A 27,863-nucleotide genomic window follows, 5' to 3' on the forward strand; every position below is an offset into this window, starting at 1 on the left:
AGGTGTGTGTGAAGAAAGAATGAGAGCAAAGACAGTAGGGGAGAAATCATTTATTTTCTTATTATTTCCATGAAAGCTTAAGAACAATCTCTCTTCTAAGACAGGTTTGAGAGGAGGGTGAGGGGAGTAAGGAGGAGGCGTTTTCTCGCTCTGTCAAATAAGGTTGTCCTTGGTTGAAGGAGCTGCATAGATTTCGTAGAGTTGGGAGGCCCTCATCTTGAGCTCCCGGGCCACCTGACAGATGGAAAAGGGCCAACAGCAGTGCACGGCGAGCCAGTCCTCACACAGGGTGCCCTAGGGGAAGACCCACATCTCTGTCCTGGCTCAATCACACAGGCTCAGTGCCATCGCCCAGGGGCCTATTCCACCCACTGCTTCTGAGGTCCACCAAGTCGATGCCCTAAAGGAACGCCCGGGGACACCGCTCCAGCAGGACCCCCAAGTGCCAAGCAGCTCAACTGCTTATCAATCCTTGCAGTTCAGAGACCTGGCCTTACTTAGGGCTCTTGATACAGACTTCACACTTAAAACCACTGGTTTCTCTGTCAACATCTTTTTTTTTTTTCTATTAAGGCTTAATACTTATAATTACTTCATTTCTTTGGCATGGGTACTAAACGCCTATGGTCCAACATTCTCACAGGAAGAAGGCACAGGAAGTAAAAAGTACATCCCTCTTCCACAGCTGTCCTAGCCACCCACTTAAGTTATCTGGGGGCAACTGTTGTTGGCAGGTTTGTATATACACTTGCAGATAAATTCTATGTCCACACAAGTACATCTATAGTCCTTCTACGTCAATAGTTGCGTACTTCTGTGTCTTGTACTTTTTATTCACTTGAAATATATTTTAGGGATCATTCCACATGAATATATAAGATGTCTTTTTTATTTTTAACTGTCCACATCCTGATATGTAGGACTTGTCTCTGCTCAGTCTCTCATTGTACCTCAGGCTCAGCTGCACCGGAAAGTGACGGGCTCTTCGAAGCATCCCCAGGGAGCCCCCAAAGTGAACTCTGCGGATGCCCCATAGTCTTCATTTTCACTTAGACCATCCCGAGTACATCCTCCAAATTTGGTGCAATATACCTGTCATCTTGTCTTGATGCAGTGAGAGAAACAGAAGCAGCCCATTGACCCCACATCAGCATTATAATAGGTACCCCTTGGAAATACCTTTCATCATGTGGCATTTTGGTTCATATGAATGAAATCAGAAATTTCTTCCCTTTCCTTTCCCAGTCTTCCACAAAGTCTGGTGTTTTTAAGCATTCTCACCCAGACTTTTTTTTTTTTTTTAAACCACGGGTTTGAAAGACATTTAGGTTCTTATATAGATCCAAGTTCACATACACATTCAAACACACTTACCTGTATTTTATGTCTCTCTCTGGTGCCAATTCTCAGTGCAAAGGTGGACCCGGGTAACAGTGGCCAACAAAGGCACTCTCCATGATGCCTGGCGATGTCACACTCAAGGCACATTGGACAAAACAGACCACAGAAACCTGTCAATAACACATAAAAGAAAGCCACGGTTCTCAGATGTGCTCAGAGCAACTTCACGTCTCAAAGAGCATTTACAACCCGATGCCCTCCATTTAATACCGCACTGTCTCCCTGCAATCAGGGACTGAGAATGAATAACCAATTGTCAAAACTCAGTGGATGAAAATTGCCATAACCGAGCCACATCAAAATTGTCTTCTTTTGTTAAACACTGGCAAAGCTGAACCTGATACAATTCTGTCAGCATTCACGATGGTACTTGTTTTTTCCTGTCAAGAGAAAAGCATTAAATAATTTTTTACAGTTGAATCGTAGCTGTTGCTTCTATTATGTTCATCTATCTATTTTCAATATTTAAAATAGACCCAGTATATGATACTTGTGAATAGCAGGCGTCTTTCTCTGTAAATGTGATTGAAAGCTCTTTTATGGTGCACTGATTCTGCCTGTTATTCTCATCAGGACTGTATTCTATTTCTCAGGCCAGAAGGTTATTCTAATTTTTGCTAGTTTCATGGAGCCACTGACATCTGCCAGTTTTAATCTGTAACTATTAGAGGCTTGGTTCCTTGAACATCAACTGGAAACAGTTTGTCATTGATTCATTCATTGATCTTTAAATCCTGATACTGTTTCTTACACATTCTGCATGAACCATCTAACGCAGAGGTTCTGTTTTAAATACGTTTTGGGTCACAGACCCTTTTGAGAGTATGGTGGTAGCTATGAAGTCACTCCTCAAGGGAAAAGAAAAATACATAGATGTGCAAAATTGTGCATTCAATTTTGTGGGGTCCAAGGATCCACTGAAAGCTATCAACAGACTGCGGGTTAAGAATTCCTCATACACAGTTAAGATGTTATGTCATCTAACATCGCAAATGAGGATGACCTTGAAGAACACAAATAATTAGGACTATAAAACAGCAAAAAAATTAAATAAATAAATGCCAAAAAGCTAACCAATACCTTCAACGCATGTATGCAATAAATATTTTCAGACATAATCTATATATAAGAAAATGAACAGACTGTAAATATTTTGTTGGGTGACTTGTGACAATCACGTTCTCACCCAAGTAACCGAACAAGTAGAATATTGCCCTCAGAGTTCCCTTGTGCCCCTTCCCAGACGATCCCAATCCTCCCATCCCCACTCCAGAGGCAACCACTGCTCTGATTTCTCTTCCCATTGATAAGTTTTACCTCTTCTTGGACTTCATATTAAGGGAACCATGTTTACTTTTACATCCACCTTCTTTTATTCAACATGTTTCCTGAGGTTCGTCTTTGCTGTTATGTGTGTAGTGCGTTCTTCATCGTTGCTGAGTAGTAGTCCAACGTATGAATACTGCACATGATAAGGGAAATCTGTGTCCTAAGATGGCCAACTGAGCCACCAAGAGAGTCCCAGCCCCTGCCCCGGGGCTCTTCCGGGTTCTTCTCCCCGCTCACCAATCCGGGTTCCTCTCCCTGCCCCGCTTCGCGCACGCGCCAAAAGTGCCAAGTATGCGGAAGTAGAAGCGTATAAATTACCCCCTTTGTGCTCGGGGCTCAGACCTTTGGAGCTCACTGTCCTCTGAGCCTGCCGGCGTTAAGTAAAACTCCTATCCTCCAAGATCTCCGGGTGCCGCTTGGTTCTTCCGTCGGGCGATCCAGTCCAGGTTCCATAACACACAAACCGTTTCTCCGTACTCTCACGAGCTATTCCATTCTCTGCTATTGTGAATATGTACTATGAACGTTCCCGTACAGGTCTTCATGCGGACATACATTTTCATTCCCTGTAGGTGGATTCCTGGATGTGGATTTATGTTGAACTTGACAAGACATAAATATTTGCACCACTTAACGATCCCACCAGCAATGGACGAGAATTCTAGTTGTTCCGTGGCCTCACCAACATTTGCAACTGTTGGTCCTTTTGATTTTAGCCATTTCAGTGAGTATGAAATGGTAATGACCACAGCCTTCAGAGCACCCAACAAAGAGGCTCACGTACCCTGTCACTGGCACTAGAACTTCCTGTCAAGGGCCTGTCTCTGCTACCTGTCCTGCCCTCCCTCCCCAAAAGGTGCGAGTACAAAGTCCCACTCCCAAATTCAGTGACAAAATAGCCAAATGCGAGGAATGCTGTTCCAGGATTGTGGACTTCACCCTGGCTGTGAGGGGCTGAGGTGGCACATGTGCCCACGGGGCATGAGGACTCCGCGGGGAGGAGGGTAAGGAGCAGCCTGTCTTTGGGAAACAGAACATCTATTTCATCCATTTAGGAGTCATGAGATAATCCGCTAAATCACGTACTATAGGCGTCCCTTGCCCCAAAGCAAATTCTGAATTCGGCCTTGAGTGAGTCTGAGATGTTTTGCCCCACATTAAAAAAAAAAAAAAAACATTACTCCCAGCTGGATCAGAAGGCCCCACCCCACACCGACCACTGGGATGAACAGCGCAGAGGACAGATGGCCCAGTCAACTTCCTGCAAGTTCACAGCGGTCATATTGCAGGCAACCTTGAATTAGGAGACTTGGAAATCATGGCACATACAAAAAAAATCAATCAAATCTCATTTTATGCATGGATTATGAAATAGTGCAAATGCCTACAAATAAAAAATTAATCAAAAATTGCATAATTATAAAGCTGGCAAGCTAAGTGAATAATAAATTGTGTTTACACAATCGCCTGAGCTGCACCGCTATCACTGGCAAGGAGAAATGCCCACCACCCTCAGTAAGTATATTGTAAAGACGTTGTTTTGTGCATTGGAACTCCTGTATCTTATCTTTATGACTGGTATGTCTTTTAAAAAAATACATGCTGTTATTTTTATTTTTAATCCTTTCCATCAGATAACCATGTTATCTAAGTGTTCATTAGGATGCAGTTACTAGATGCTGAAGGCAACACACCAAATGCACATTCAGTTACCTTGGGACAGTAGTCAGATGGGATTAAGAAAAAAAAAAAAAAAAAAAAAACGCTATGAAAGCCAAATTCTTATTATGTAATAGCTAACATTGGACTTCACCATGTGCCAAGCCCTGCTAAAAATACATTGCATTCATTAACTCACTTAATTCTCACAACAATCTTAAAATACAGATACTCTTACTGTGTCCATTTTAATGGACGAGCAAACTGACAGGCAGAGGGATACGTTTATTAGGAAGGAGCAGAAGCCAGATTCGAACTCGGGTAGTCTAGCCCAAAAGTCTTAGCTACTACACACACCACCATATGTTCTCATGTTTTACGTATTTAGCGTGTCACAATGGTTGTGGATTTCTGTGCTCCGAACAGTATCCTCACTACCGCTAATTTGTATCTATTCCCGTGGGATGCTCTTACATTATGCAACTTTAGGAAAGTTCCTTTTTGTCAGATGTTACAGCCCTACACAGTGGATTGGGTGGCATTAAAAACTCTTGGCTCACACCTCAAGAGGAATGGGCAAGAGTGGGACCATGGGATACTGTCTTAAAGAGTCTCTAGGAGAAAATACTGCAACATAGTTGTAAATTCCTACAAATCAATATATAAAGCATTAAACAAAAGAAGAAAATGGGAATAGGACATGAGCAGATAATTTACCAAATAGGAAACACAAATGGCCAATGACAACCATGAAAAGCTAGTCATCAGGGAAATGCATATTGGCATGAAAGCATGCCAATTTTTCAGTATTTACATTGTGGGAAAACCATAGAGAAATAGGTACATAGCCCTTCTGAAGGCAACTTGGGTGAATCTAGTAAAATTTTAAATACACTAGGGGGGCACCTGGGTGGCTCAGTCAGTTAAGCGACTGCCTTCGGCTCAGGTCATGATCCTGGAGTCGCAGGATCCAGTCCCACATCGGGCTCCCTGTTCGGCGGGGAGTCTGCTTCTCCCTCTGACCCTCCCCCCTCTCATGCTCTCTCTCTCTCTCATCCTCTCTCTCTCAAATAAATAAAAATCAAAAAAAAAAAAAAAGAATAGATAAGAACAGGGGCACCTGGGTGGCTCAGTCGGTTAAGCGACTGCCTTCGGCTCAGGTCATGATCCTGGAGTCCCGGGATCGAGTCCCGCATCGGGCTCCCTGCTCGGCAGGGAGTCTGCTTCTCCCTCTGACCCTCCCCCCTCTCATGTGCTCTCTCTCTCATTCTCTGTCTCGCAAAATAAAATAAAATCTTAAAAAAAAAAAATGTTAAGTATACTAGGATCTAGTAATTCCACTTTGTGAGCGTCTACCCTAGAGTAAGAGACTGTACAGGGATATCCACTGCAGCATTATTTGTAGCTTGAAATTTAAAACTTCAATGTGCACTAATAGATGAAAGTGTAAATAAGCCACAATGGTGTAAATCATACTATGGAACAATTAAGAATGCAGTGAAAGATTAAGTACCAACAGAGTTAAATCTCTAAGACATATTTTGAGTTAAAAAAAATCAAATTTCAGGGGCGCCTCACTGGCTCTGTTGGTTAAGGATCTGACTCTTGATTTTGGCTCAGATCATGAACTCAGGGTCATGAGATTGAGCCCTCCATCAGGCTCCACGCTCAGCAGCATGGAGTCTGCTGGAGATTCTCTTCCTCTGCCCCTCTCCCACTCGTGGTCTCTCTTTCTCAAATAAATAAATAAATAAATAAAATCTTAAGGGGCGCCTGGGTGGCACCGTCAGTTGGGAGGCCAACTCTTCGTTTCTGCTCAGGTTGTGATCTCAGGGTCATGAGATCGAGCCCCACATCAAGCTCCATGCTCAGCAAGGGGTCCACTGGAGATTCTCTTTCCCTGTCCCTCTGCCCCTCCCACTCCTGCTCTCTCTCTCAAATAAATAAATCTTTTTTTTTAAAGATTTTATTTATTTATTTGAGACAGAGAGAATGAGAGACAGAGAGCATGAGAGGGAGGAGGATCAGAGGGAGAAGCAGACTCCCCGCCAAGCAGGGAGCCCGATGCGGGACTCGATCCCGGGACTCCAGGATCATGACCTGAGCCGAAGGCAGTTGCTTAACCAACTGAGCCACCCAGGCACCCTCAAATAAATAAATCTTTTTTAAAAATCCTAAAAAAATAATCAAATTGAGGGACACCTGGGTGGCTCAGTCGTTAAGCATCTGCCTTCGGCTCAGGTCATAATCCCGGGGTCCTGGGATCTAGCCCCACGTCGAGCTCCCTCTCCCACTCCCCCTGCTTGTGTTCCCTCTCTCGTTGTCTCTCTTTCAAATGAATAAATAAATAATCTTTTAAAAAAAATAATCAAATTGCATAATGATACAGCATAATACTATTTATGCTTTGTTTAAAGAGTTACAAAACAATAGTACATATTACTAAAGGCTACATATATAAACACAGAGAAAAAGATCTGGAAGGAAACCCTTCAAACTGATTAAAAGAGGAGACATGATTTCCTTTTCTGTAATGTTTCATTTTTTTACAAGGTGAACATACTCATGTGTTATTTGTGTATATACATATATGCAAATATATATTATATTTTATTTACTTGTTTGTTTTAAGGGACTTGGGCTCAAAAGGGATTTGAGCTAGAAATTCAGCCTCTTCCTCTTACATTACATCCAAAGGCCTGGTGGTTATATAAGCATCCACTGCCTAAATGTTCCGGGCCTGTCCCCTGAGATGGGCTCCACCCTCATGCATGGAATGTGATTTATTATTCATCCTTCTCACTCACAGGCGAGTCGAGAGAAAAAGAAAAAGCCTACACAGAACCAGAGTGTGGAGCCCCAGAGAGCAGAAGTAGGAAAGGTAGGTGGAAAGTGCAGCGACGCATAGTTCAGATCAATTATTACAAAAAGGCAGAACCACTGAACAGTAAGAGATGCTCAAGAAAGAAATGGGCACAGTCATACATTGTGGGTGGGAGTGTAGGTTAGTACAACTTCCAAATGGAGATCCAGTTGGCAGGATCTATCAAGATTTAAAATGGTACATACTATTTGACCAGCAGGTTTATTCCTCAGCAATTGCCCAACAGGTAAACTCACACACATGCAAAATGCCATCTGTACAAAGACATTCACAGAGTGTTGGCTTGAACATCAAAAGGTCTGGAAACCACATTAAGGTACACCAATGGATTTCTGGATAAATAAATTATGGTACCTTCATACAACAGAATCTATGCAGCAATTTAAAATATTGGGTGTTTTTACAATTCTATTATTTCTGGAAATTATATAAATACACGTACAGCAAAAAATCTGGAAGGAGAGGTACCAAAATATTAACAATGATTATCTCCAACAGCTGGGATTACAGGATACTGGTTTTCTTTTGTCTCTGTAGTTTTCTTTTTTATGATGATTACACGACAGTTTTATAATAAAAAGAATAATCTACCTTCACTTAAAGTTATTTTATATCTTTACAAGCTTACAGACAGTATTTCGGCTCAGGTAAGAGTAGTTGCCTCTGCAGGGAACTGGGTGAACAGATGACAAATCTGTCAAAGGGGTAGGTGCTTTTGAATTTTGCATCAGGTGCATGCTAAACTATTCAAAATCTCTTTTTTTTTTAAGATTTTATTTATTTGACAGTGTGCGCACAAGCAGGGGGAGCAGCAGAGGGAGAGGGAAAAGCAGACTCCCTGTTGAACAGGGAGCCTGACATGGGGCTCAATCCAAGACCCCAGGATCATGACCTGAGCAGAAGGCAGACACTTAACCAACTGAGCCACCCAGGCGCCCCCCCCCCTTTTTTTTTAAGCACTGAGCTGACTCCCAAGGAGAAAAGTCCTCCTTCCTAGAAATGCTCAGAAAGCCAAAGCTATTCTTGCCAGGCATAGTGCAGGGGAGGCTTAGACAAGCAGGTGAGAGGCCAAATCACCTGACCCCAGTACCCCTTCCGACTCAGAGAATTTATGATTCTTTCAATGAAGGGCAAGAAAGAAAGAATCCAGTGAGAATACAGGTTAAAATTCATTCATTCATGGGTTGTTCAGCAAACATTTTTCAGTGCCTCCTATGGACCAGGCACTCTGCTGGGCACAGCAGGGGTGAGCAAGACAGCAGTGGTGTGTGCTTTGAGAGAGGTACACTTTACCCAAGATACAGTTCAGGGACACAGATCCCAATCTGAGGCCTTTTCAATGCTTTTTTCTTCTTCCAGAAAACCAAAGAAAATCCTGGCCCACTTCATTCTATGCATCCTGGGTATCTGGTGATTACTAGTCACACAAAGCTCTTCACCCCCCGCAGTGCTTACGGTGCCCTCCATAGGGAGGTGATCTGAGTGGCTGGTTTCCTCCCATCTTTCAGTATCGGCTTTAAGTTGGTTCCTCGAAGAGGCCATCCCTGACCCCACTCTCCTAGTTTCTTTCCATAATACCCTATTTCTTTCTTTCACGGCACTTATCACAACTGCCATTATTTTGCTTATTGTCTATCTCCTCTATGAAACCTTCTCTGTCTTATTCACTATTACGTCTGTAACACCCATCACCTGTCTACACAGGGGTAGGAACTCTAAATATTGAATTACAAACCAATGTGGATTAAACCTTCCACATAAACCTTCTCTGGTGCACCATCACAAACATTCCCAAAGCCGGGATACCTCGCCTCTCACCCACAACATTTAGCAGCCACTCATTTCCCCATGGCTTTATCTTCACAGCTGAGCTTTCAGCAACCCCATCTCCAAAGGACTCAGAAACACCCCAGTGCACTGTGAATGCAGATAAAAGCGCCCATGTGGGAAGAGAGAGGCAGTTTTAAAAATGTAATTATGGACACCTGCGTGGCTCAGTCGGCTAAGCGTCTGCCTTGAGCTCAGGTCATGATCCCAGAGTCCCAGGACCGAGTCCCGCATGGGGCTCCCTGCTCAGCAGGGAGTCTGCTTCTCCCTCTGCCCCTCCCCCTGCTTGTGCTCTCTCGCGCGCACTCTCTCTCGCTCTCTCTCAAATAAAATCTTTAAAATAAATAAAAAATAAAAATAAAAAATGTAATTGCAATAACAGGAAGCAAAATGTCAAAAAGAAATGGAAATCACTGCTGTTCCTAACATATCCTTTGCTTAATGGATGACAAATTGTAGCAATAATTCTCAACATGTAATGGAAAGCTGTCCCAGGATGGGAATCTGGCATGGACAAAGTCATGGAAAGCAGCTCTTTTTTGTTCCTAAGTTTGTCACAACTATTTACACATTGGCTGGCTTGAATTGAAATTTTGTGGATAAAGTAGCCCTTTTAAACAAGGAAAGAAGCCCAGGATCCATAGCACTCACATTCCACCTGCGTCCTGGGAATGACAGCGCAGAGAATGAGCGTTTAAGACGATATCACCTTGAAGTTTTCTTGTGAGACGGCTTCGAGACACTGTGAGCAGTCATAAAATGGAGGTCCATCCGGGGAATAACAACTGGGACCCAGAACATTCCAGATCACCTTGTACTGTATATCCATGGCCCCTTCTCCACGGATCATGCCAAAATGTCAAGAATGTTCTATTTCTCCTCACATCCTCCCTTCTCACCTTGTCCCCAGAATGGGCTCTCAAACGGACCAGCAGGAATCCTCAGAAGACGGAGTGCGGTTGGTCTGCACATTAATGGGGGTGAGGGACAAAACCAAGTAGTGAAGCAGCGTTTAAGGCAGGGGGGTGGTGAGGATGGTTGTTTCTTTAGCCAACTTTTTAGGTGCTCTTGGGATGGAGTAGAAATCACACTGCAGCAGCCAGTCTATCCCTCCTGACTCTACTCTTTGCTCTCAACACGCTAGAGGATAATAACAATGTATAGTCACAATAATATTAATATCTCAGATTCACTAAGTGCATTGTTGTGCACTTGTTGGGCATCCCTGGATGACAGCACCCCAGTAGTAATTTGGGAAAATCATCCCTTCACTACTGAGGGCAATACTGATAGGACTGTTCTCCGGAATGACCTAAGCCTGGCAAAATGAACTCCAGCTGCTCCATCAATTCTCTGAAGGAAAAACAAATAAAAACGTTTGGAGTTGATCAGAGTGTCAGCTAGCTCCTGATAATGCAGCTTGTTCCTTCTGAGCTTAGTTTTTAGTTGATTTTTTGGTTCTGTGAGTTACCCTAAAGCCTTCAAATGAAATCCAATGTTTGTTTGTGTATTAGTTTCCTAGAGCTGCCATAACAAATACCACAAACTGGGCACCTTTAAGCAATAGAAATGATTCTCTCACAAACTGACACTTATCAGAGGGGAGGCGGGTGAAGGGATGGGTGAAACAGGTGATGGGGATTAAGGAGGACACTTGTCGTGATGAGCACCAGGTGTTGTATGGATGTGTTAAATCACTAAATTGTATGCCTGAAACTAATATTCCACTGTATGTTAGCTAACTGAAATTTAAATAAAAACTTAAAAAAAATTATTTTCTCACTGGAGAATTCTGGAGGCTAGGAGTATGAACTTAAGGGTTCGTTCCTTCCAGAAGTTCTGAAGAAAAGTCTATTCCATGTCTCTCTCCAAGCTTTTGGTGGATGCTGGCAATCCTTGGCATTCTTTGGCTTATGGATGCATTATTCTAATCTCTGCCTCTGTCTTCCCATGGCTTTCTCTTCTGAGTGTTTGTGTTCAAATTTCCTGTTTCTTATGAGAAACACCAGCCATTGGATTAGGATCTACCCTAATGTAGTAGAACCTCTTTTTTAACTTGACTACACTGCAGAAACCCTATTTCCAAATCAGGTCACATTCAGAAATTAGAGGTGGACATGAATTTTGAAAGGACTATTCAACCCAGTAGAGCATGCAACCAAAAAAAAAAAAAAAACCTGATCCAGTTAAATTCCAACCCAGTGTTAAGAATGGGTTCTAGGCATTATGTTTTAATGTTAACAGCAACCCCTGAGGTGAGCACTTTTATTATACTCACTTTAGAGAGGGCAACATGAAGACCCAGAGAATTTGTTCAAGATCAAATAGCCAGTAAGAGGCAGAGCTAAGATTCAAGGCAAGGTCTCATCTGACACAAACATGTTCTCCTCCCCACCACACTATATTCTAGGCTTTGCCTTACTTGAAAATGCACTGATGACCCCCTAGCCCCCAACTACAAGCTAGGAAAGGAAAATGGTCCACTTCCCATTTCCACGCTAGGTCTCCACATCTCCACATGGCTATTCTGCCTTCTCTGTACCTCAGAACAGGGGACAACTGAAGTCAGAGTATCTGGAAGAGAACGAGGAAGAAAGCTGAGACAATCAGAGAATGGCTGCCATCATTATCTGATCAGAAGTCCACACGGGTAGCAGAGGCAGGAAGAAACCTGCTGAGCTCAGCGTCAGATGGGCAGAGGGACAGGGATAGAGGCAGTCTCTTCTCTGTGGGGCCCAGGCAAACGGTGAAGGGCTCAAGCGTAGAGGACCAGAGCACCAAAACATGGCGGGAGAGCTTTAGCCTCTGTAAGACTCTGCTGAATAGGGACTTGGACCATGTAACAGCTCAGGTGGGTCTCTGATCAATCCTGTGAGGCTTTAGGAATGAATCCAGATCTTTCAAAAAATCAGCAAAGGGCAGAGAAAGCCATATTCTTCAAAAATAGTAGATCCAGGGTCTGCTGGATTTTGAATGCTAGTGATTAACACTTATCCAACAGAGACCTCCCCCCAGCCACCCAGCATCCCCCAGAAAGACTCTGTGGCTGAGATGCTCCCTAGCATCTGCAAAGGCAGGACCCGGAAGGGGATGCTGATGTGGTACCAGAGACAAGTCAGAATGTCCTAAGATAAAAATAGAATCGATATGCTTTGAACTTCATTCCCAGGGGAAAATCATGTAGCTAGAAGAGTGTTATTGGTACCTCTCTAGAGCTGAAAGAGCATCGGAAAATATTCCAGTCAACATAGGGGGCTTTTTGTGATTATTCTTGTTCTTATAAGAGTACTACGTATTCCTCCTAGAAATACTAGAAAGAGATAAGCAAAAAAGAAAATAAAAATTACTCATTAGCCTGCCATCTGGAGGCATGTCATAAACATTTGTATTTGTATCCGTCCAGGTATTTTAAAAATATCCCCCCACCAAAAAATGGTGTCTAACATGCTTAGTTTTACAGTCTGCTTCTTTAACTTAAAAACGTACCACAACATCTTTCATCCCATTCAATGTTATTCTACAATGTGACTTTTCATGGCTGTATAATAACTCATTATATGCGTACCCCCATCAAACATTTTAGGTCATTCCAGATTGTTGCCGTTATAACCAATGCTACAGAAGTTAACGTTGCTAAATCTTTGCACGTGATTTATTTCCTTAGACTAAATGCCTAAAAATGTAATTACTGGGCCAAAAGCTATATAACACTTGAGGTTCTTTTTATACGTATTGCTAAACCATCCGGCAGGAAGGTTATACCAATGTATCCTCCCACCAGCAGCAGATGGGGGAGCCCATTTCATGCACCTTTGCCAACGGTGGATTTTGTCATTTAAAACATCTATGAAGTCACCGCTTATTCTGTAAAAGCATTCCCATCCCTGAAAAGCAAGATTTTTCCTGCCAAGGAGTGCACGTGAGTCATTAGGAGATTAGTCCAGTTATTCTAAAGCCATTACATTTCTGTCCTTGTGCCTGACGTAGCTCCTGCACCCAGGGATGCTTTGGGAAAGAAAACTGTCAAGGAGGACTTGAATAAAGAGGGAACACGTACAGATTCTCCTGTCTCTGCAGACACTGAAGAGGCCGGTGCTCCAGTCTCCCCCAGTCTGGACAATCGCTGTGATGGTGGTCCTGCCAGGGGTTCCCCGGAGAGGCTGCTTCACCACGGCCTGAGCTGGCCCATGGCTCCTAGAGAGTCAAAAACAGTGATTAACTTGAAAACAAAGGCGATTAACCATTAAGCCAAGACAGAGTGATAAAGAGGAGAAAGGGACCCAGTGATGTCAAGTGGCTCCTAATTTATAGCCCAAGCTCCTCACCAGCTGCCCCCCTTCCCGCTTCTCCCTGACTTTGCCCTCTATTAATGGCATGAATATTCCAGACCCTGTCATTCACCTTTAAGGTCCAGCCTACTTCCTTAGTGTTTCTCAGTGTTTCGTAATAGCTAAATCCACAAATTTGGAACCAAGAGGCCTCAGTTCAAATGCCGGCTTGTCACTTCCTGGCAGCTTGACCTTGGCTGTTGCTTAACGTCTCTATTTCTGTTTGTTCGAATGTAAGATTTAAAAAGATGACCTCATAGGATTATTGTGTTGAATGAAGGACATATAATTAGTTTGCTGTGTCTAGAATGTGTTTAACAAGTTGTCCTGAGTGAGGCTGCACCCCCAGGGTTTTGAGCCTTCGCTGAAGACACTTGGGCATAGAAATCGGGACTAGGCTGTGGAAGTTGAACACGCCGTATCATTTAAGTGAACAACCAAGACTTCAGAAGATGTCTTTTTTTGTTTGTTTAAAGATTATTTATTTATTTTGGTGGGGGAAGGGCAAAGGGAGAGAGAGAATCTCAAGCAGACTCCCCACTGAGTGAGGAGCCTGACACAGGGCTGGATCTCACAACCCTGAGATCATGACCTGAGCTGAAAGCAAGAGTGGGATGCTTAACCCACTGAGCCACCTAGGCGCCCCAGAAGATATCCTGATGTCAAAGTACTATACGACTGTCTGGGGTTGGGGGGCACAAAATACAACTTTGGGTTAATTTTCTCTGAAGGGAATAGATATTCCACATTATCATTCTGAAGTAGAAAATATGGGCCCAGGGGATAGTCTTCAAAAGTGAGGTGGAAAAATTCCCTTCTCTTTCTGGGGGCCGAAAGCCGGTTTTGCCTGAGCTCCTACCATGGGGATACTTGGGGCGAGTCCCACAGTGAAGGGTAAGCTATACCTAGCCTCTGGAAGGGGCAGATCAAGAGGATGGTCGAGGGACCGCACTAGAATGAGTGTGAGCCTGTACCTGGTAGTAATTTTTCTACTTTGTGCTTCCCTTTTGGCAAGCCTCATTAACAGTTTGTACCTGTCTCTGGTGTGTTGTGAAGAATTAAAGAAAGAGCCTGCCTCACACATGAGACAAAATAAACAAGAGACAGCAGAATTTCTTCCTGTAACAGCTGCTGTTACAGGACTACTCACCAGGGCTCAGCACCTGTGACACATGGCCTGGAGGCCAGAGAGGGACATTCCCGAGCACCCTTAAGGCAACACCCTGGGGGCATCTTAGAAACAGCACTTCTGCCCTTTGAGAACCTCTAAATCAGGGCGATAAATCCAATGGGGGTGCATTGTTCTTGTTAAGATCCACATCTCATTCTACCAACACTGCCCACGTCCACGCCTTACAAACCTGATGTGCTTTTAATAAACACATTAGCTTGTTAACAAAACAAATGCCGAAGCCTCACCCAGGCCAACAATGCTGGTCTCCAGACTAGAGGTACAGAAATCGAGATTCTTAACAAGGTTGCCCGCAATACCTATGCAGTCATCCTGACACCAGCCAGCCTGAAGCCTGACACAGGTGGATATGAGGGCCACTGATAGCCACAACAGCCTCTGAGTCTCCCACAGGGGGAGTGGGGGTGTGAACGTGAGAGAGATGGCAAAGAACACAGAGTAGGAGGGAGGCTGGTGGGGAAGAGGACGGCTGGAACATAGCCGGTCTTCATGGCCAAGGAGACGTGAGCTGCGAGAGAGGTTAAGGTCAGGAGCTACGTGTCCAGAAGTACAAAGTGGAGCTATAAACAAGCCCAACCCCTTCATCCCTTAGGCATTTAGAGACAATGCTTAGAGGCTAATGAGCTTTTCAAGAGCCTGCAACAGTATTTGAGACCTGGAGTAAAGTACTGGTTCCAAAATATAAAAACTGCAAAACAGACGGCAAAATTAGTTAATGCTCAACTAAACACAGAAATCTAGCATTATGCCAATCTCATTAACTGTCAAATTCACAGATTCACAAATATTTTATTACATTTAAAAACAATTTAGAGGGGCACCTGGGAGGCTGAGTTGTTAAGCATCTGCCTTTGGCTCGGGTCACGATCCCGGGGTCCCTGCTCCGCGGGGAGCCTGCTTCTCCCGCTCCCACTCCCCCTGATGTGTTCCTTCTCTCGCTGTGTCTCTCTCTGTCAAATAAATAAATAAAATCTTCCAAAAAAATAAATTAAAAATAAAAACAATTTAGAAATCTCATTTGCAAAAAAAATCCCAAGTATGAATGATTGCTGAGAAACAAGAGCCAATCGTAAAATGAACTAACCGCGGAGAGCCAAATAATTTCAAAGGCAAAATTATAAAAATCCTTTCACTTAATTGTATAGTAGGGAAAGTATGGATATAATGTGTGGTATGGATACACTTTAATAGGTTTGTTACAATGTGGGTTTGGGCCCATGGTATGAACTGAACTGTGTTCCCCCAAAGTCATATGTTGAAGCCCCAGCCCCCCGTGTGACTGTATTTGGAGACAGCGCTTTTAGGTGATTACAGTTAAGTGAGGAATAGCAGTGGGAGCCTGGGCTGATAAAATTGCCATGTAAAAAGGCCACGTAAGCACCCATCGAGAAGGCTACAAACCAGGTGGAGCGCCCTCCCCAGAACCCGATCACGCGGGCACCGTGACCTTGCACTCACTTCTAGCCTACAGAAAAGTGAGTGAATAAATTCCGGTTCACGAGGCCAGCCGGTCTATGGTATTGTGTTATGGAAGCTCAGCGTGGACTAAGACAGCTCTGAAGATTTCAAACTGGTGCTGAAGAAACCATCTTATGCCTGTCTTATTTCCTCTGCTCCCGTGTGAGCTCCTTGGGGTCGGCGGGCACAAGCTGCTCCCCCCCTTAGCCCCAAAAGCCAGCACACTACCCGATACCTGGCAGGCATGTGCTTATTTGGTGAACTGGACCAAACTGAATGTCCATTATCTCTTCCGTTATCTTTGAGTCCTCCTCAAATCTAGTCATCAGTTATATGATCTTAACTGTGTTTCCCTCTCCAGCAAAGGTACACTTCTCAGGTGTGGAGAGAGGAAATAAAAGCAGAGAGGAGCCTCAAAGCTTCCTGCATCCCTCCACACAGACTAGGGCATTTACCGCTCAATGTGATGCTCACAATCTGGGGTTTCCGTCCTTACACTAAGAGCTTCCAATTATCTCTGATTTGAGCAGAAGAATTTCTTAGGGCTAAGCCCCTGGATTAGATTTTCCCCTGAAATGAACCATTTACAGCTTGCAGCCCTAGAATAGAATTTTCTGCTTCTAGCTCAGCCTTTTATGATGGCAAGGAAGGCTGTCCTCTATTCCAAATCAAACAGCAAAGAGAATAGCTTCTCCTTGGTGGGGGAAAAAAAGTTTTTTGTGTTTGCCTAACTTTGAACTCAGCAAGTATTCTACTGATTATCTTGATACCCTGAATCTTTGGTGACTTTTTATTAAAATGTTTCAATTGACATGCATTGGCTAAAAAATTCAGCTCAGGATTATAGTTTGTGTGTCATACTGAAAATACCAAGTACAGGGGCACCTGGGTGGCTCAGTCGCTAAGCGTCTGCCTTCAGCTCGGGTCATGGTCCCAGGGTCCTGGGATGGAGCCCCGCATCGGGCTCGCTGCTTGTCAGGAAGCCTGCTTCTCCCTCTCCCACTCCCCCTGCTTCTGTTCCCTCTCTGTCTCTGTCAATTAAATAAAATCTTTAAAAATTTTTCTTAAAAAAAAAAAACAAAAAACAAGCACAGCTACCCTTGACTGAGCACCTTCTATGTGCCAGGCACTTTGCAATTCCTTTAAAACCTGAATAATTTATCAGGGGCTGCTTCGAGTATCAGACTAAAGCACCTGCTGTAGCTCCCTGCACAGCTGTTAGCTCAGTGGATACTCCGGGGAATCTTCTACTACCATACAGAATAGGAAAGAGTCTGGAAACCGTGGATGAGGCGGACGGTCGCAGAGCTTTGCTACACCAGAGCAGCTGTCCATTTGCCATCAAATTCAGCAAGTTCTTCATTGAGTGGAAAGAGGACAGATTTTAGGCCCAGGCACACCAAAATTCACATGTGGCCCGGCTGCCTTCTACTTGTCTGACCTTGGGAACACAAGTCGTCACCGCCCTCAGCTCTGGTCTCTCCCCCATAAAACTGGATAGGAAACATCCTCCCTCTGCAGTGGCCTTGAGGATTAAACAAGATCACGCTCTGGGCACACAGTAGGCTTGCAGTGGGTGGCGGCTACTGTTATTTTAACTTCATGATCCTGCACTTGGCCTAGGGCCTTCTGTACCCTTTCCTGAGAAACAGAGAATGGAGGCAGGAGCTGTGGGGCAGTTTCTCAGGTGTCACACGTGCTGCCCAAATACCTAAAACTTCGATCCCGGTGACCCATCATCCAGTTTTCCCAGGACTAACGGTTTTCCCAGGAGGGAGAACTTTCAGGGCTAAACTCAGGACATCCCCAGGTGAACCAAGAAGTTTAGTCACCCTAAGAGACAAGCAGCGGAGGGAGGCTTCAACCGGTGGGAGAAGGCTGACTCGAAGCACGAGGCAAGAGGCCCCATGCTGGGAGATGCAAGAGATGCATACCCTCCCCCCTTTCTGACCTCACTCTGTTCTCTTCTCGCCACTGCTGCTAAGCGCATTCCCCACCCCATGTCCGCACTTGCCTGGTGCTTCAGCCTGAGGGAGGAGGTTCCTATCACCCTCTTCCCTGATGAAACTTGGAACTAAAAAGGGTTCATTCTGCTTTCTACCCAGGCTTCCTTGATTACTTCAAACTTAACTGAAGCCAAAGCCCTGGAGTTTTGATTTCAAAGGACTAGAAATTACTGGCAGCCACCAGAAGTCAAGTTTCACTTGGTCAGGGTTCAACATTGAAAGTTAAGAATAAAGAGACACCCTTTCACCCAAGCCAGCCCTTCTTTTCGCTATCCAAGCAGGGCCCGAAGGAACTGATCAGTTGCCCCTTTCCAAGTACCCATAGAAAATGATAGCAACTACTTTCTTCCCAAGCCCAGTTTTCTTCTCTTGGCTCCTCATAAGAGGAGACTGATTTTTAGACAGAGAGACAGAGACAGAGAGAGAGATTTGATATGCTACCCAAAAAGAAAAAGTTAATAGAAAAAAAAAAAATCACCAACTCTACCTCATACTAGAAATAAAATGTTGTTCATCTTCAGAGGAGATGAGTGAAAGCAACAGAGGTGAGTGTACGTTGAGAAAGGAAACATCCTCAGGAAATTTAGAGAAGTAATTTCCAAACCAATTCATAGTGAGGTGCTTTCCTGTCGCTGGGACTCTCCTTCTCCCTTTGACAACAGGCTGACTAGATTCTGAACTTAGATTCATCCAAAGTGAAGCATCTCTTCTAAAGAATGTTGCGTTGATATTCTGGAACCTGAGGTCACAGCACTTTACTAACAGACATCTTATTTCTTTAAAGACACGTACACACAGGGGCACCTGGGTGGCTCAGTTGTTAAGCGCCTGCCTTCGGCTCCGGTCATGATCCCAGGGTCCTGGGATCGAGCCCCGCATCGGGCTCCGTGCTCAGCGAGGAGCCTGCTTCTCTCTCTCCCACTCCCCCTGCTTGTGTTCCCTCTCTCGCTGTGTCTCTCTCTGTCAAATAAATAAAATCTTTAAAAACATAAAAATAAAGACACGTACACATCTAACTGGACATGTCCGTGTTCAGGGTATTAGGAGTCCCTGAAGTATGTCTCTAGGACATGCCTTACACAGGTGTGGACCTCAGCAATGCTGGGAAAATGTCCAGAGAGGAAAAAAACTTGAGAAAAAATTGCAATTGAGGGAAGAGGTCTACAATCTTAATTCAGGGTTCCATCAGAAAGACAACAGCAGGTAACTGCCAAATATACTATATATTCTTCACATCGGACCCACGGAGAATGACTGTTGAAGGTTCTGAATTTCAAAGCATTTATTTGAGCAGGTTTGTGAGGAAAAGTCTGTATAACACCTCCCAAATCAAGATTCTTCAGATACAGCTTCCTAATTGCCTTCACTCACTGGGTTCTGGGCAAGTCTGTCTCCTCATCTAGAAGGATGCGTCTTATATGAAGGACAGCCATTTTTCTTCTGCTTACCACTCCAATCTAAGTGCTTAACACAGAGTCTGCAACAGAATAAGCATTCAGTAATTTGTTGAACAAATGTGCTATATATGAAAATTCCAGTTTGTAAGGATAACAGAAATTAACAGGTGATTACTAGCTTTGCAAAAAAAGATTTACAATAAGATTCCTTTAAGGAGTGGACAACCATTGTCCATGTACGCTGATTCCATCTTTTAAAATTTCATTTGTACTTCACTTTTCTAATCAAACATCTATTGTATGAACCAACTAAGCTGTAGGCCACATAGCTCTTCTACCTAAAAATAAAATGAAAAAGAGAAAGAAGAAAAAGAATGTTCTTCTTTACAGAAGAATGACAACTGTATATAAAAAAGAAATAACAGCATTTAAAAATCACCATGTTGAATAGCATCCAACATAACTTATTCAGAAAAGGATCTTGAAGGGGCACTAAAACCATTAGGTAAAAAAGAATGGAAACAGGATGTTCCCAAGGTGCCAAAATATCACTCCACAGATTTCTCATTGCAAAAGAAAAAAATGTATCTCAACTCTGGAGAGTTCCAGAAATACTCAAAATCTATCTTTAAAATGGAAAGTTCTGAGTGTTTTTTTTTAAGTATCGTTACAACAAAAACTCTGGAAGTAATTTCAAAAATACATACCTTAATATATATATATATATATATATATATATATATATACACATATATACACATGCGCACACACATATATATACACACACACAAACACCTTTATAACGGAAAGTTCTGAAAGTGATCAAAGTATATATTTAAAATACAGTTTTGGAAAATACCAAATTTAGTTATCATTAAGAATGGGACAAACTCATATTATGTACCTCTTGGTGCAATGCAATACGAAATGTCTAAATTTCATCAAGTCTCTAGACCACTGTCCAACAGAAATATAATGTAAGCCACAGATGCAACTTTAAATTTCATGTTTTTAAAAAGTAAAGAAAAGATGAAATTAATTTTAATGTATTTTAACACAATTCATTCAAAGCATTATTTCAGCAAGACTATCATTACTGAGACATTCTATATTCTCTTTGTCATACTAAGTCTTTGAAAGTGAAAGCATGTTCTACACTTTCAAACAGTACACCTCAATTCAGACTCGCCACCTCTCAAGTGCTCTACACACACGTGGTTAGTGGCTACACTACTGCACAGCACAGTTCTAGACTGAACTGCAGGATAAGGACAACGGGGGATAGAAGAACAAATTACCACTTAGTCCTCCAGAATGAAAATGCAGGAAGTACTCCCCCGTCACATTCCTAACCCTTAGGGGCAAGGATCATTCCTCTCCTGTTGTTTTGCTTTCTGGAAGTGAGAGAAGGGGTTCCCACCTTATAACCAATCAAGCTGTAAGCCTAACAGTGGGCAATGAGAAATCTTAGTTGATCCTGCAAGTTTTGGGTGGGATCTGAGTATTTTCTAATACAGAGATGAAGTTAGGTCCAAAGACGGCAAGGAGAGGAAAGAGTGTAACCAAGTATCAGCTAACACTGAGACCCTACCAGAGCCAGGCACATTGATCTCTACTAAATAGTCATTAGAACAACTAAATGAATGACTTTCTCAAGATAAAAAGAGATGGACACAATGACCACAAACTAGAGAAGACACAAAACCATACTATCTCATCTCCACACCAAAACCTGCAGTGACTCTGCAGACAAATCAACTTCAAATTTCATCCTGGAATCTGAGAATCTTTATAAGGCCTGATTTACTTAACCTGCTTCCAGTTATCCTCTCATTCCTCCCAGACAAACATTCCATTCCTGGCATTATCTCCCCAACAAGCACATACTTGTTTTCGCTTCCAAGCCCTTACCCACACCGAGTTCTAAGAGTCGGGTAGGTGCACTGCTCTGCTTCAACTGCTACCCCAGTCCTAACCATCCTTTATGCTCTGCCTCACCTGTGAAGTCCTCACCCTGCTCCGTATCTTCTCCCTCCTCTCAGAGCCCTGACAACACATTCCTGTTTGGCCTGTATGCATTCTTGTTTAGTAAGTGGCTTGCAGGGGCGCCTGGGTGGTTCAGTCCGTTAGGTGTCTGCCTCTTGATCTCGGCTCGGGTCTTGATCTCTGGGTGGCGGGTTCAAACCCTACGGTGGGCTCCACACTGGGCATGGAGCCTACTTAAAAAAAAATTTTTTTTTAAGTGTGTTGCAATGAATGGGAAGTATGGAGGCTAGGGCCCTAGTTTAGCTCTGCCACGAGTGCACAGGATCTTCAGCAGGCCGCTTCTCACCTGTTTCTTCAGGTGGCCTCTATGCAATTCCTTCAGCACACCAGCTACACACCCTGCCTCAGAGCCTTTATACCTGCTCTACCTTCTGCCCAAAATGCCTTTTTGCCCAGATTATAGGCTAACAAAATTACGTACTCATTTACTCTCAGACCTACAAGCCTACTGCTAGAAATTTACTCTTAAGATATACACCTCCACAGGGATGCCTGGCTGGCTCAATCGGGGGAGCAAGCGACTCTTGATCTCGGGGTTGTGAGTTCAAACCCCACATTGGGTGTAGAGATTACTCAAAAATAAAATCTTAAAAAAAAAAAAAGATACACTGCCACAAATATAAAACCACATATTCACAAAGTTACTCACTATGTAATTCTATACAAAGTCTATAAAATAGAAAAAGCTCAGAAACAATCTAAATGCCCATCCATAGGAGACTAGGTGAACAAATTGTGATACACTTTCACAACAGTATGACACAAAGCAGGGAGAAAAGAAGAGACAGGAGGGGGGAGGGCGGAAAAGGAGGAGGAGAAGGAAAGATGTCTATGCACTAACTTAAAAAAGGAATGTGTAAAATAATTATATATAACATGCTGCTTTCTTGTATGAGAAAAGAGAAATTAAAGTACATATAGAGAGAGGACAAACTGATGGTTGCCAGAGGGCAGAGGGCGGAGGGATGGACAAATGGGTGAAGGGGAGTGGGAGATACAGGCTTCCGGTTATGGAACAAGTAAGTCACTGGGACAAAAGGTACAGCACAGGGAACATAGTCAGTGGGACTGTAATAGCGTTGTATGGTGACAGACGGTAGCTACACTTGTGAGAATAGCAAAACTTACAGACTTGCTGAATCACCATATTGTACCCCTAAAACTAGTGTAACATTGTATGTCAACTATACTTCAATTTTTAAAAAGTACATATAAACATTTGCTCATTTTTGGAAAAAGAAACACAGGAAAGACAATGAAGAAACTAATGAAAATGGTTAGCTATACAGCACGGGAGGGAATATGGTACAAGAAAGTAAAAGTTCTCTAAATGGATCAAGTTTTGACTTTTGAACTGTGTATTTTATTTATTCAAAAAAACCTGAACTCTACTTAGTAGATTTGTTGCTAATAATAGTACTGGATTGGTAATTCTGAAGTCACTAATAGTCCAAATGAGTAAATTTATTGAGATTATAGCATGTACGAAAAAAAAAATACATCAGTCCACAGTGTTTTGAAAACGGTGAAAGAAAAAAATTGAGGGCAAAAGGGAAACCTCTTCTTTACAGAAGAACTGTATCTAATACATGTAAAAGAAATGACAAAATTAAGAACTCTCCTTATTATAACTATCAATGTAATAATAAATGGCAGAAAGATGACGAACGAATGCTGCCATTTCCTCAAAGTTTGTGGGTAAATAGGATATTCACGTTAAGTCTCAAAATCATCACCTTATTAATTATAAAAGGGAAAAAGTACCTTTCCAATGGGGAAATCTGAAGATACGACTTTAACCAGTGATGTGAACACACCTACAATATATCAATATGTCAATCCTGATGTGATACAATGGGAAACATCACCCATGTAGCCAAGCTTGTCAAGAATTTTAAATCTGGATCTAATAATGAGAAAATAGACAAATCCAGATTGTGAGGCAAACTAATAACAATTGTCATGGAGTCTTCAAAAATGTTACTGTCATGAAATATCAAAAAAGAAAAGAAAGCTGAGAAATTGTCTTAGTTTGAAGGAAGTCAAGAGACATGACCACAAAATGTAATGCTTGATCTTTGATTAGATCCTAAGAGTTAAATATTATTGATGAGTTATTGGGAAATTTTTATTACTTCATTTTTATTAGGAAAGTTTACTACCTATTATTACTGCATCATGTTAAATTTCTTGAGCAAAATATGTTTATACACACACACATACACATACACACACGTCTAGTGATTATACAGGAAAATGTCCTAGATCTTAGGAATTACATGCCAACATATTAAAAGGTAAAGTGTCATGATCTGTGCAACTTACTGTGAAATGGTTCAGAATTTTTTTAAAGTATATTCTAAATGCAGGGGCGCCTGGGTGGCTCAGTCGTTAAGCATCTGCCTTCGGCTCAGGTCATGATCCCAGGGCCCTGGGATCGAGCCCCACATCGGGCTCCCTGCTCAGCAGGAAGCCTGCTTCTCCCTCTCCCACTCCCCCTGTTTGTGTTCCCTCTCTTGCTGTGTCTCTCTCTGTCAAATAAATAAATAAAAATCTTAAAAAAAAAAAAAGTATATTCTAAATGCAAAATGGTATCCTGGATTGGATCCTGTAATAGTAAAATAGTAAAATGACATCAGTGCAAAAACTGATGAAATCCAAATAAAGCCTATAATTGAGTTAATAGTAAAATACCAACGTTAACTGTTTAGTTCTGATAACTGAACCAAGGCTATATAAAATGTCTGTTAACATGAGGGGAAACTGTGAAGGGTATACAAGAACTCTCTGTACAATAGATGCAACTTCTATATAAAAGTATTCCAAAATAAAAAGTTTATTTAAAAAAAAATGTGTAGAGAGAGAGAAAGCAAAGGTGGCAAAATGTTAGCAATTGGTCAATCTAGGTGATAGGTATATGGATGCTTATTGGCCAATTCTTTTAACTTTGCTGTAGGTTTAAAATTTGTCAAAATAAAATGTTAAAGCTACAGAAGGTTAAAAGTAAATGGATAGAGAAAGATTCCACATGAACACTAACCAAAAGAAAACTGATGTTATTATATTAAATCATCGCCTTTAGGCAAAAAAAATTTCTAAAAACAGAGGAACACTTCCCAACTAGAAAAAGTTCAATTCACTTCCCAACTAGAAAAAGTTCAATTTACCAGGAAGATAAGAGAATTTAAATGTATATGCACCTAATAAAACAGCATCAAAATATATACAACAAAAAGCTGTCTGAACTATAAGAAGAATAAATCCATGATCTTGGGAGATTTTAGCACACCTCTCAAAAACAAAGCAAGAAAACAAAACAGTAGGATACAACTTTGAACAATTCAATCTACAACCATGACCTAAAGGACATATACAGAACATTATGATTGCAGAATAAACATTCTTTTCAGATTCACATAGAACATGTATAAAAACAGCTGAAGAAGAAAAAAAGATCTGACAGTGTATGTTAAATTGAATTTAAATCAAAAAAAATTTTTTAAAGATGCCAGTTAAAAAAAAACATATATAAAAACTGATTTATACTGACTGGGACACAAGCATGTCTTTATGGGAGGAGGCACAAGTAGGCTTCTGAGGTGCTGGTGTTGTACTGTTCTTTGAATGGTGATTACATAGGTTTTGCTCTGTTGATAAATTGTTTTGTTGCTGTAATATTTTTCTTAATTTAATTGTTTATATTTTTCATATTTTGAGTGTATATTATATATTTCTTGTTACTCACTTTTTATGTGTGTGCATATCTCACAACTTAAGAATTAAAATCCTTTAGGAAGATACCAATCTCCTATCAATATGGTAAGCCCAATGCAGCTTATTTTTCCTAAAGCAATTCAATTAACTGTTGTTTCTTCAGTTGAGCACCAGATGAAGCAATGGGCTTATGCTTACAGGCTTTCTTGTATAAAACTTACGTATCTTTTTTTTTTTTTAAAGATTTTATTTAGGGGCGCCTGGGTGGCTCAGTCATTAAGCGTCTGCCTTCGGCTCAGGTCATGGTCCCAGGGTCCTGGGATTGAGCCCCACATCGGGCTCCCTGCTCCGTGGGAAGCCTGCTTCTCCCTCTCCCACTCCCCCTGCTTGTGTTCCTGCTCTCGCTATCTCTCTCTCTGTCAAATAAATAAAATCTTTAAAAAAAAAAAGAATTAAAGATTTTATTTATTTATTTGAGAGAGAGAGAATGAGAGAGAGCACATGAGAGGGGGGAGGGTGAGAGGGAGAAGCAGACTCCCTGCCGAGCAGGGAGCCCAATGTGGGACTCGATCCAGGGACTCCAGGATCATGACCTGAGCCGAAGGCAGGCATTTAACCAACTGAGCCACCCAGGTGCCCCAAAACTTACATATCTTTAAACACAAGAAGTATATTTAGCCCAGCAAGATGCTCATTCTAAGAGAGACACCAAGGAATTGAGCCTGCAAGAACAAAGGATCTATGAATCCCAACTCACATTAAATCTAAGTTCATCAGCTCATCTAATAGGTAATAATCCACAATACTAAAATTATTTTCCATCCTTCTTGTTTGCTTTTTGTTTTTGTTTTTTGCCACACACATATAGTTTAATTTACCTAAGTTAAACATAAGTGAGTTTGTATTTAGGCACCAGGAAAGATTACTTGATTTAGGGAATAACTAAGGCTATACAGATTGAGGGAGCAGCAAAAGAATCTAGAGGGCAAGCAACAAAACAGTGGCCCCATAGAAACCAACACAAAGGACATGATTATAGCCTATAATAATCTTAAGCCAATACATCCTGGATTTATTATTATTATTATTATTATTATTACCATTAATATTATTAATCAGTAACATCTACTGAAGGCTTACCACGTGCCAGGTACTATGTTATATATATGGTTTCCCTAGAATGTTTCACCTAAACATCTCATGCTAAGTCTAGAAAGTAGCTAGACACATTATTACTTCTATTTTACAGATGAAGAAACTGAGGCTGAGTAACTGGCCAAAATCACCCAAGTAGCAAATGGAAGAAGTGGAAATCTAACCTAGCTAGTCTGACTTCAGAGCATGTAACTTTACCTGCTATGCTATGCTGCCAGCCCTTACCAGATAAAGGATGACTTGCACTTGACCTCTAAGGGATCTTTCAGTTCTAATATGAAATGACTTACTTCAATCAATCTATGATAAAGCATTCAGTGTGGTCCAGTAATGTCAAACTGTTGCAAAATAAAGAAGCTCAGTATCGGGACACCTGGGTGGCTCAGTCGTTAGGCGTCTGCCTTCGCCTCAGGTCATGATTCCAGGGTCCTGGGATCGAGCCCCGCTTCGGGCTCCCGGCTCAGCGGGAAGCCTGCTTCTCCCTCTCCCACTTCCCCTGCTTGTGTTCCTACTGTCGCTATCTCTCTGTCAAATGAATAAATAAAATCTTAAAAAAAAAAAGCAGCAGCAGCTCAGTATAATCTTTTGACTTAACCTGAAAATTAGAACTCAGGTTCCTTACAGTCATCAGAATTGGTCTTTGCCCATACTGTCTTTTTTTTTTTTTTAAGATTAATTTGCTTAAGAGAGAGTGCATGCGTGCATGTGAGTGGGGGAGGGATAGAGGGAAAGAATCTCAAACAGACTCCCCAGTGAGCACAGGTGGCAATGCAGTCTTGATCTCACTACCCTGAGATCATGACCTGAGCCAAAATCAAGAGTCAGACACTTAACCGACTGAGCCACCCAGTCTTTGCCCATATTGAACCCTTAAAGAAATGAAAATATTTTTCTCTAGTGTCAGTCAATACCTAATATTCTTCCTCATATGAAGCAGAATGGCACAGATAACATCAAAAGACATTCCACAGGAGTAAAACAATAAATCTGCAATACAGCAGACATGATCTTTAAACACAACTGGACTTGAGACAAATCTAACAAATGGCAGATTTCTGGGGGGGGAGGAAATCCTCTCTTAAAATGCCTAAATTTAGTGTAAATCATTATAAACTGCTTATAAATTATTGATGTTAGCCCTAAAAAAGTACTATTGGTGGTTGATCAAATATATGAAAGCTAGAAGAATTCTTATAAATGTAAAACCTATTTGTTTCTTATACAAAATACTTGTTAAGTCAAAATATTCTGTGTTTTTTTAAATCATCATAAGAGTTCTGCCCTTTAAAAAGTAAAACTAGCTAATTCAGTTTTTCTTTTTAAAAAAGAAATATAACTAACTCCATAATGGTATAATATAAAAAGTTGTTAGATGATCCTTAGCCTTCATAAGTAGTATAAACTACACGTCAAAAAGAAACATACTGACATTTTTGTATTAATCTGAAAGACTAGAAGCTTCTGGGA

At 41.9% G+C, this 27,863-nt stretch overlaps 1 protein-coding gene across 15 annotated transcripts; it reads right to left on the bottom strand.

Moving 5' to 3' along the window:
* Positions 1-32: 32 nt before the first annotated feature.
* PLAC8L1 (PLAC8 like 1) lies at positions 33-27,808 on the bottom strand. 15 transcript variants are annotated; one of them, XR_010413055.1, is made up of 8 exons: positions 13,158-15,432; positions 10,884-12,410; positions 10,000-10,064; positions 9,752-9,842; positions 1,612-3,296; positions 1,375-1,511; positions 951-1,104; positions 163-294 (listed from the first exon to the last, which is right to left on the bottom strand). XR_010413055.1 is itself a non-coding variant. In XM_064596118.1 (6 exons), exons 2-6 carry the CDS (start codon positions 19,481-19,483, stop codon positions 154-156), a joined length of 594 nt encoding a protein of 197 aa, XP_064452188.1. In that variant the 5' UTR covers positions 19,484-19,561; positions 23,292-27,808; the 3' UTR covers positions 39-153. The 15 variants fall into 15 exon arrangements, 9 of the variants coding, with proteins under 9 accessions (XP_045750648.1, XP_064452188.1, XP_064452187.1 ...); XR_010413054.1 differs by lacking the exon at positions 163-294 and having other exon boundaries at positions 969-1,104; positions 1,612-1,781; positions 2,719-3,296; XM_064596118.1 differs by lacking the exons at positions 951-1,104; positions 1,612-3,296; positions 9,752-9,842; positions 10,000-10,064; positions 10,884-12,410 and adding exons at positions 15,442-15,592; positions 19,456-19,561; positions 23,292-27,808 and having other exon boundaries at positions 39-294; positions 13,158-13,294.
* Between the last annotated feature and the right edge of the window lie 55 nt (positions 27,809-27,863).

Source organism: Mirounga angustirostris, unplaced genomic scaffold (assembly GCF_029215605.1).
Source record: "Mirounga angustirostris isolate CCGP_5_RB_7025 unplaced genomic scaffold, mMirAng1.0.hap1 SCAF_7, whole genome shotgun sequence".
NCBI lineage: Eukaryota > Metazoa > Chordata > Mammalia > Carnivora > Phocidae > Mirounga > Mirounga angustirostris.

Coding starts and splice junctions, on each gene's coding strand:
- PLAC8L1 (XM_045894692.3), bottom strand. CDS start 18,774: ATGAATCTAAGTTCAGAATCTAGTCAGCCTGTTGTCAAAGGGAGAAGG. Junction 13,295..18,571: donor CATTTTATTTCTAGTATGAG/GTAGAGTTGGTG, acceptor TTGACTCTCTAG/GAGCCATGGGCCAGCTCAGG. Junction 295..1,374: donor GAGAGAGACATAAAATACAG/GTAAGTGTGTTT, acceptor GTCTTCCCCTAG/GGCACCCTGTGTGAGGACTG.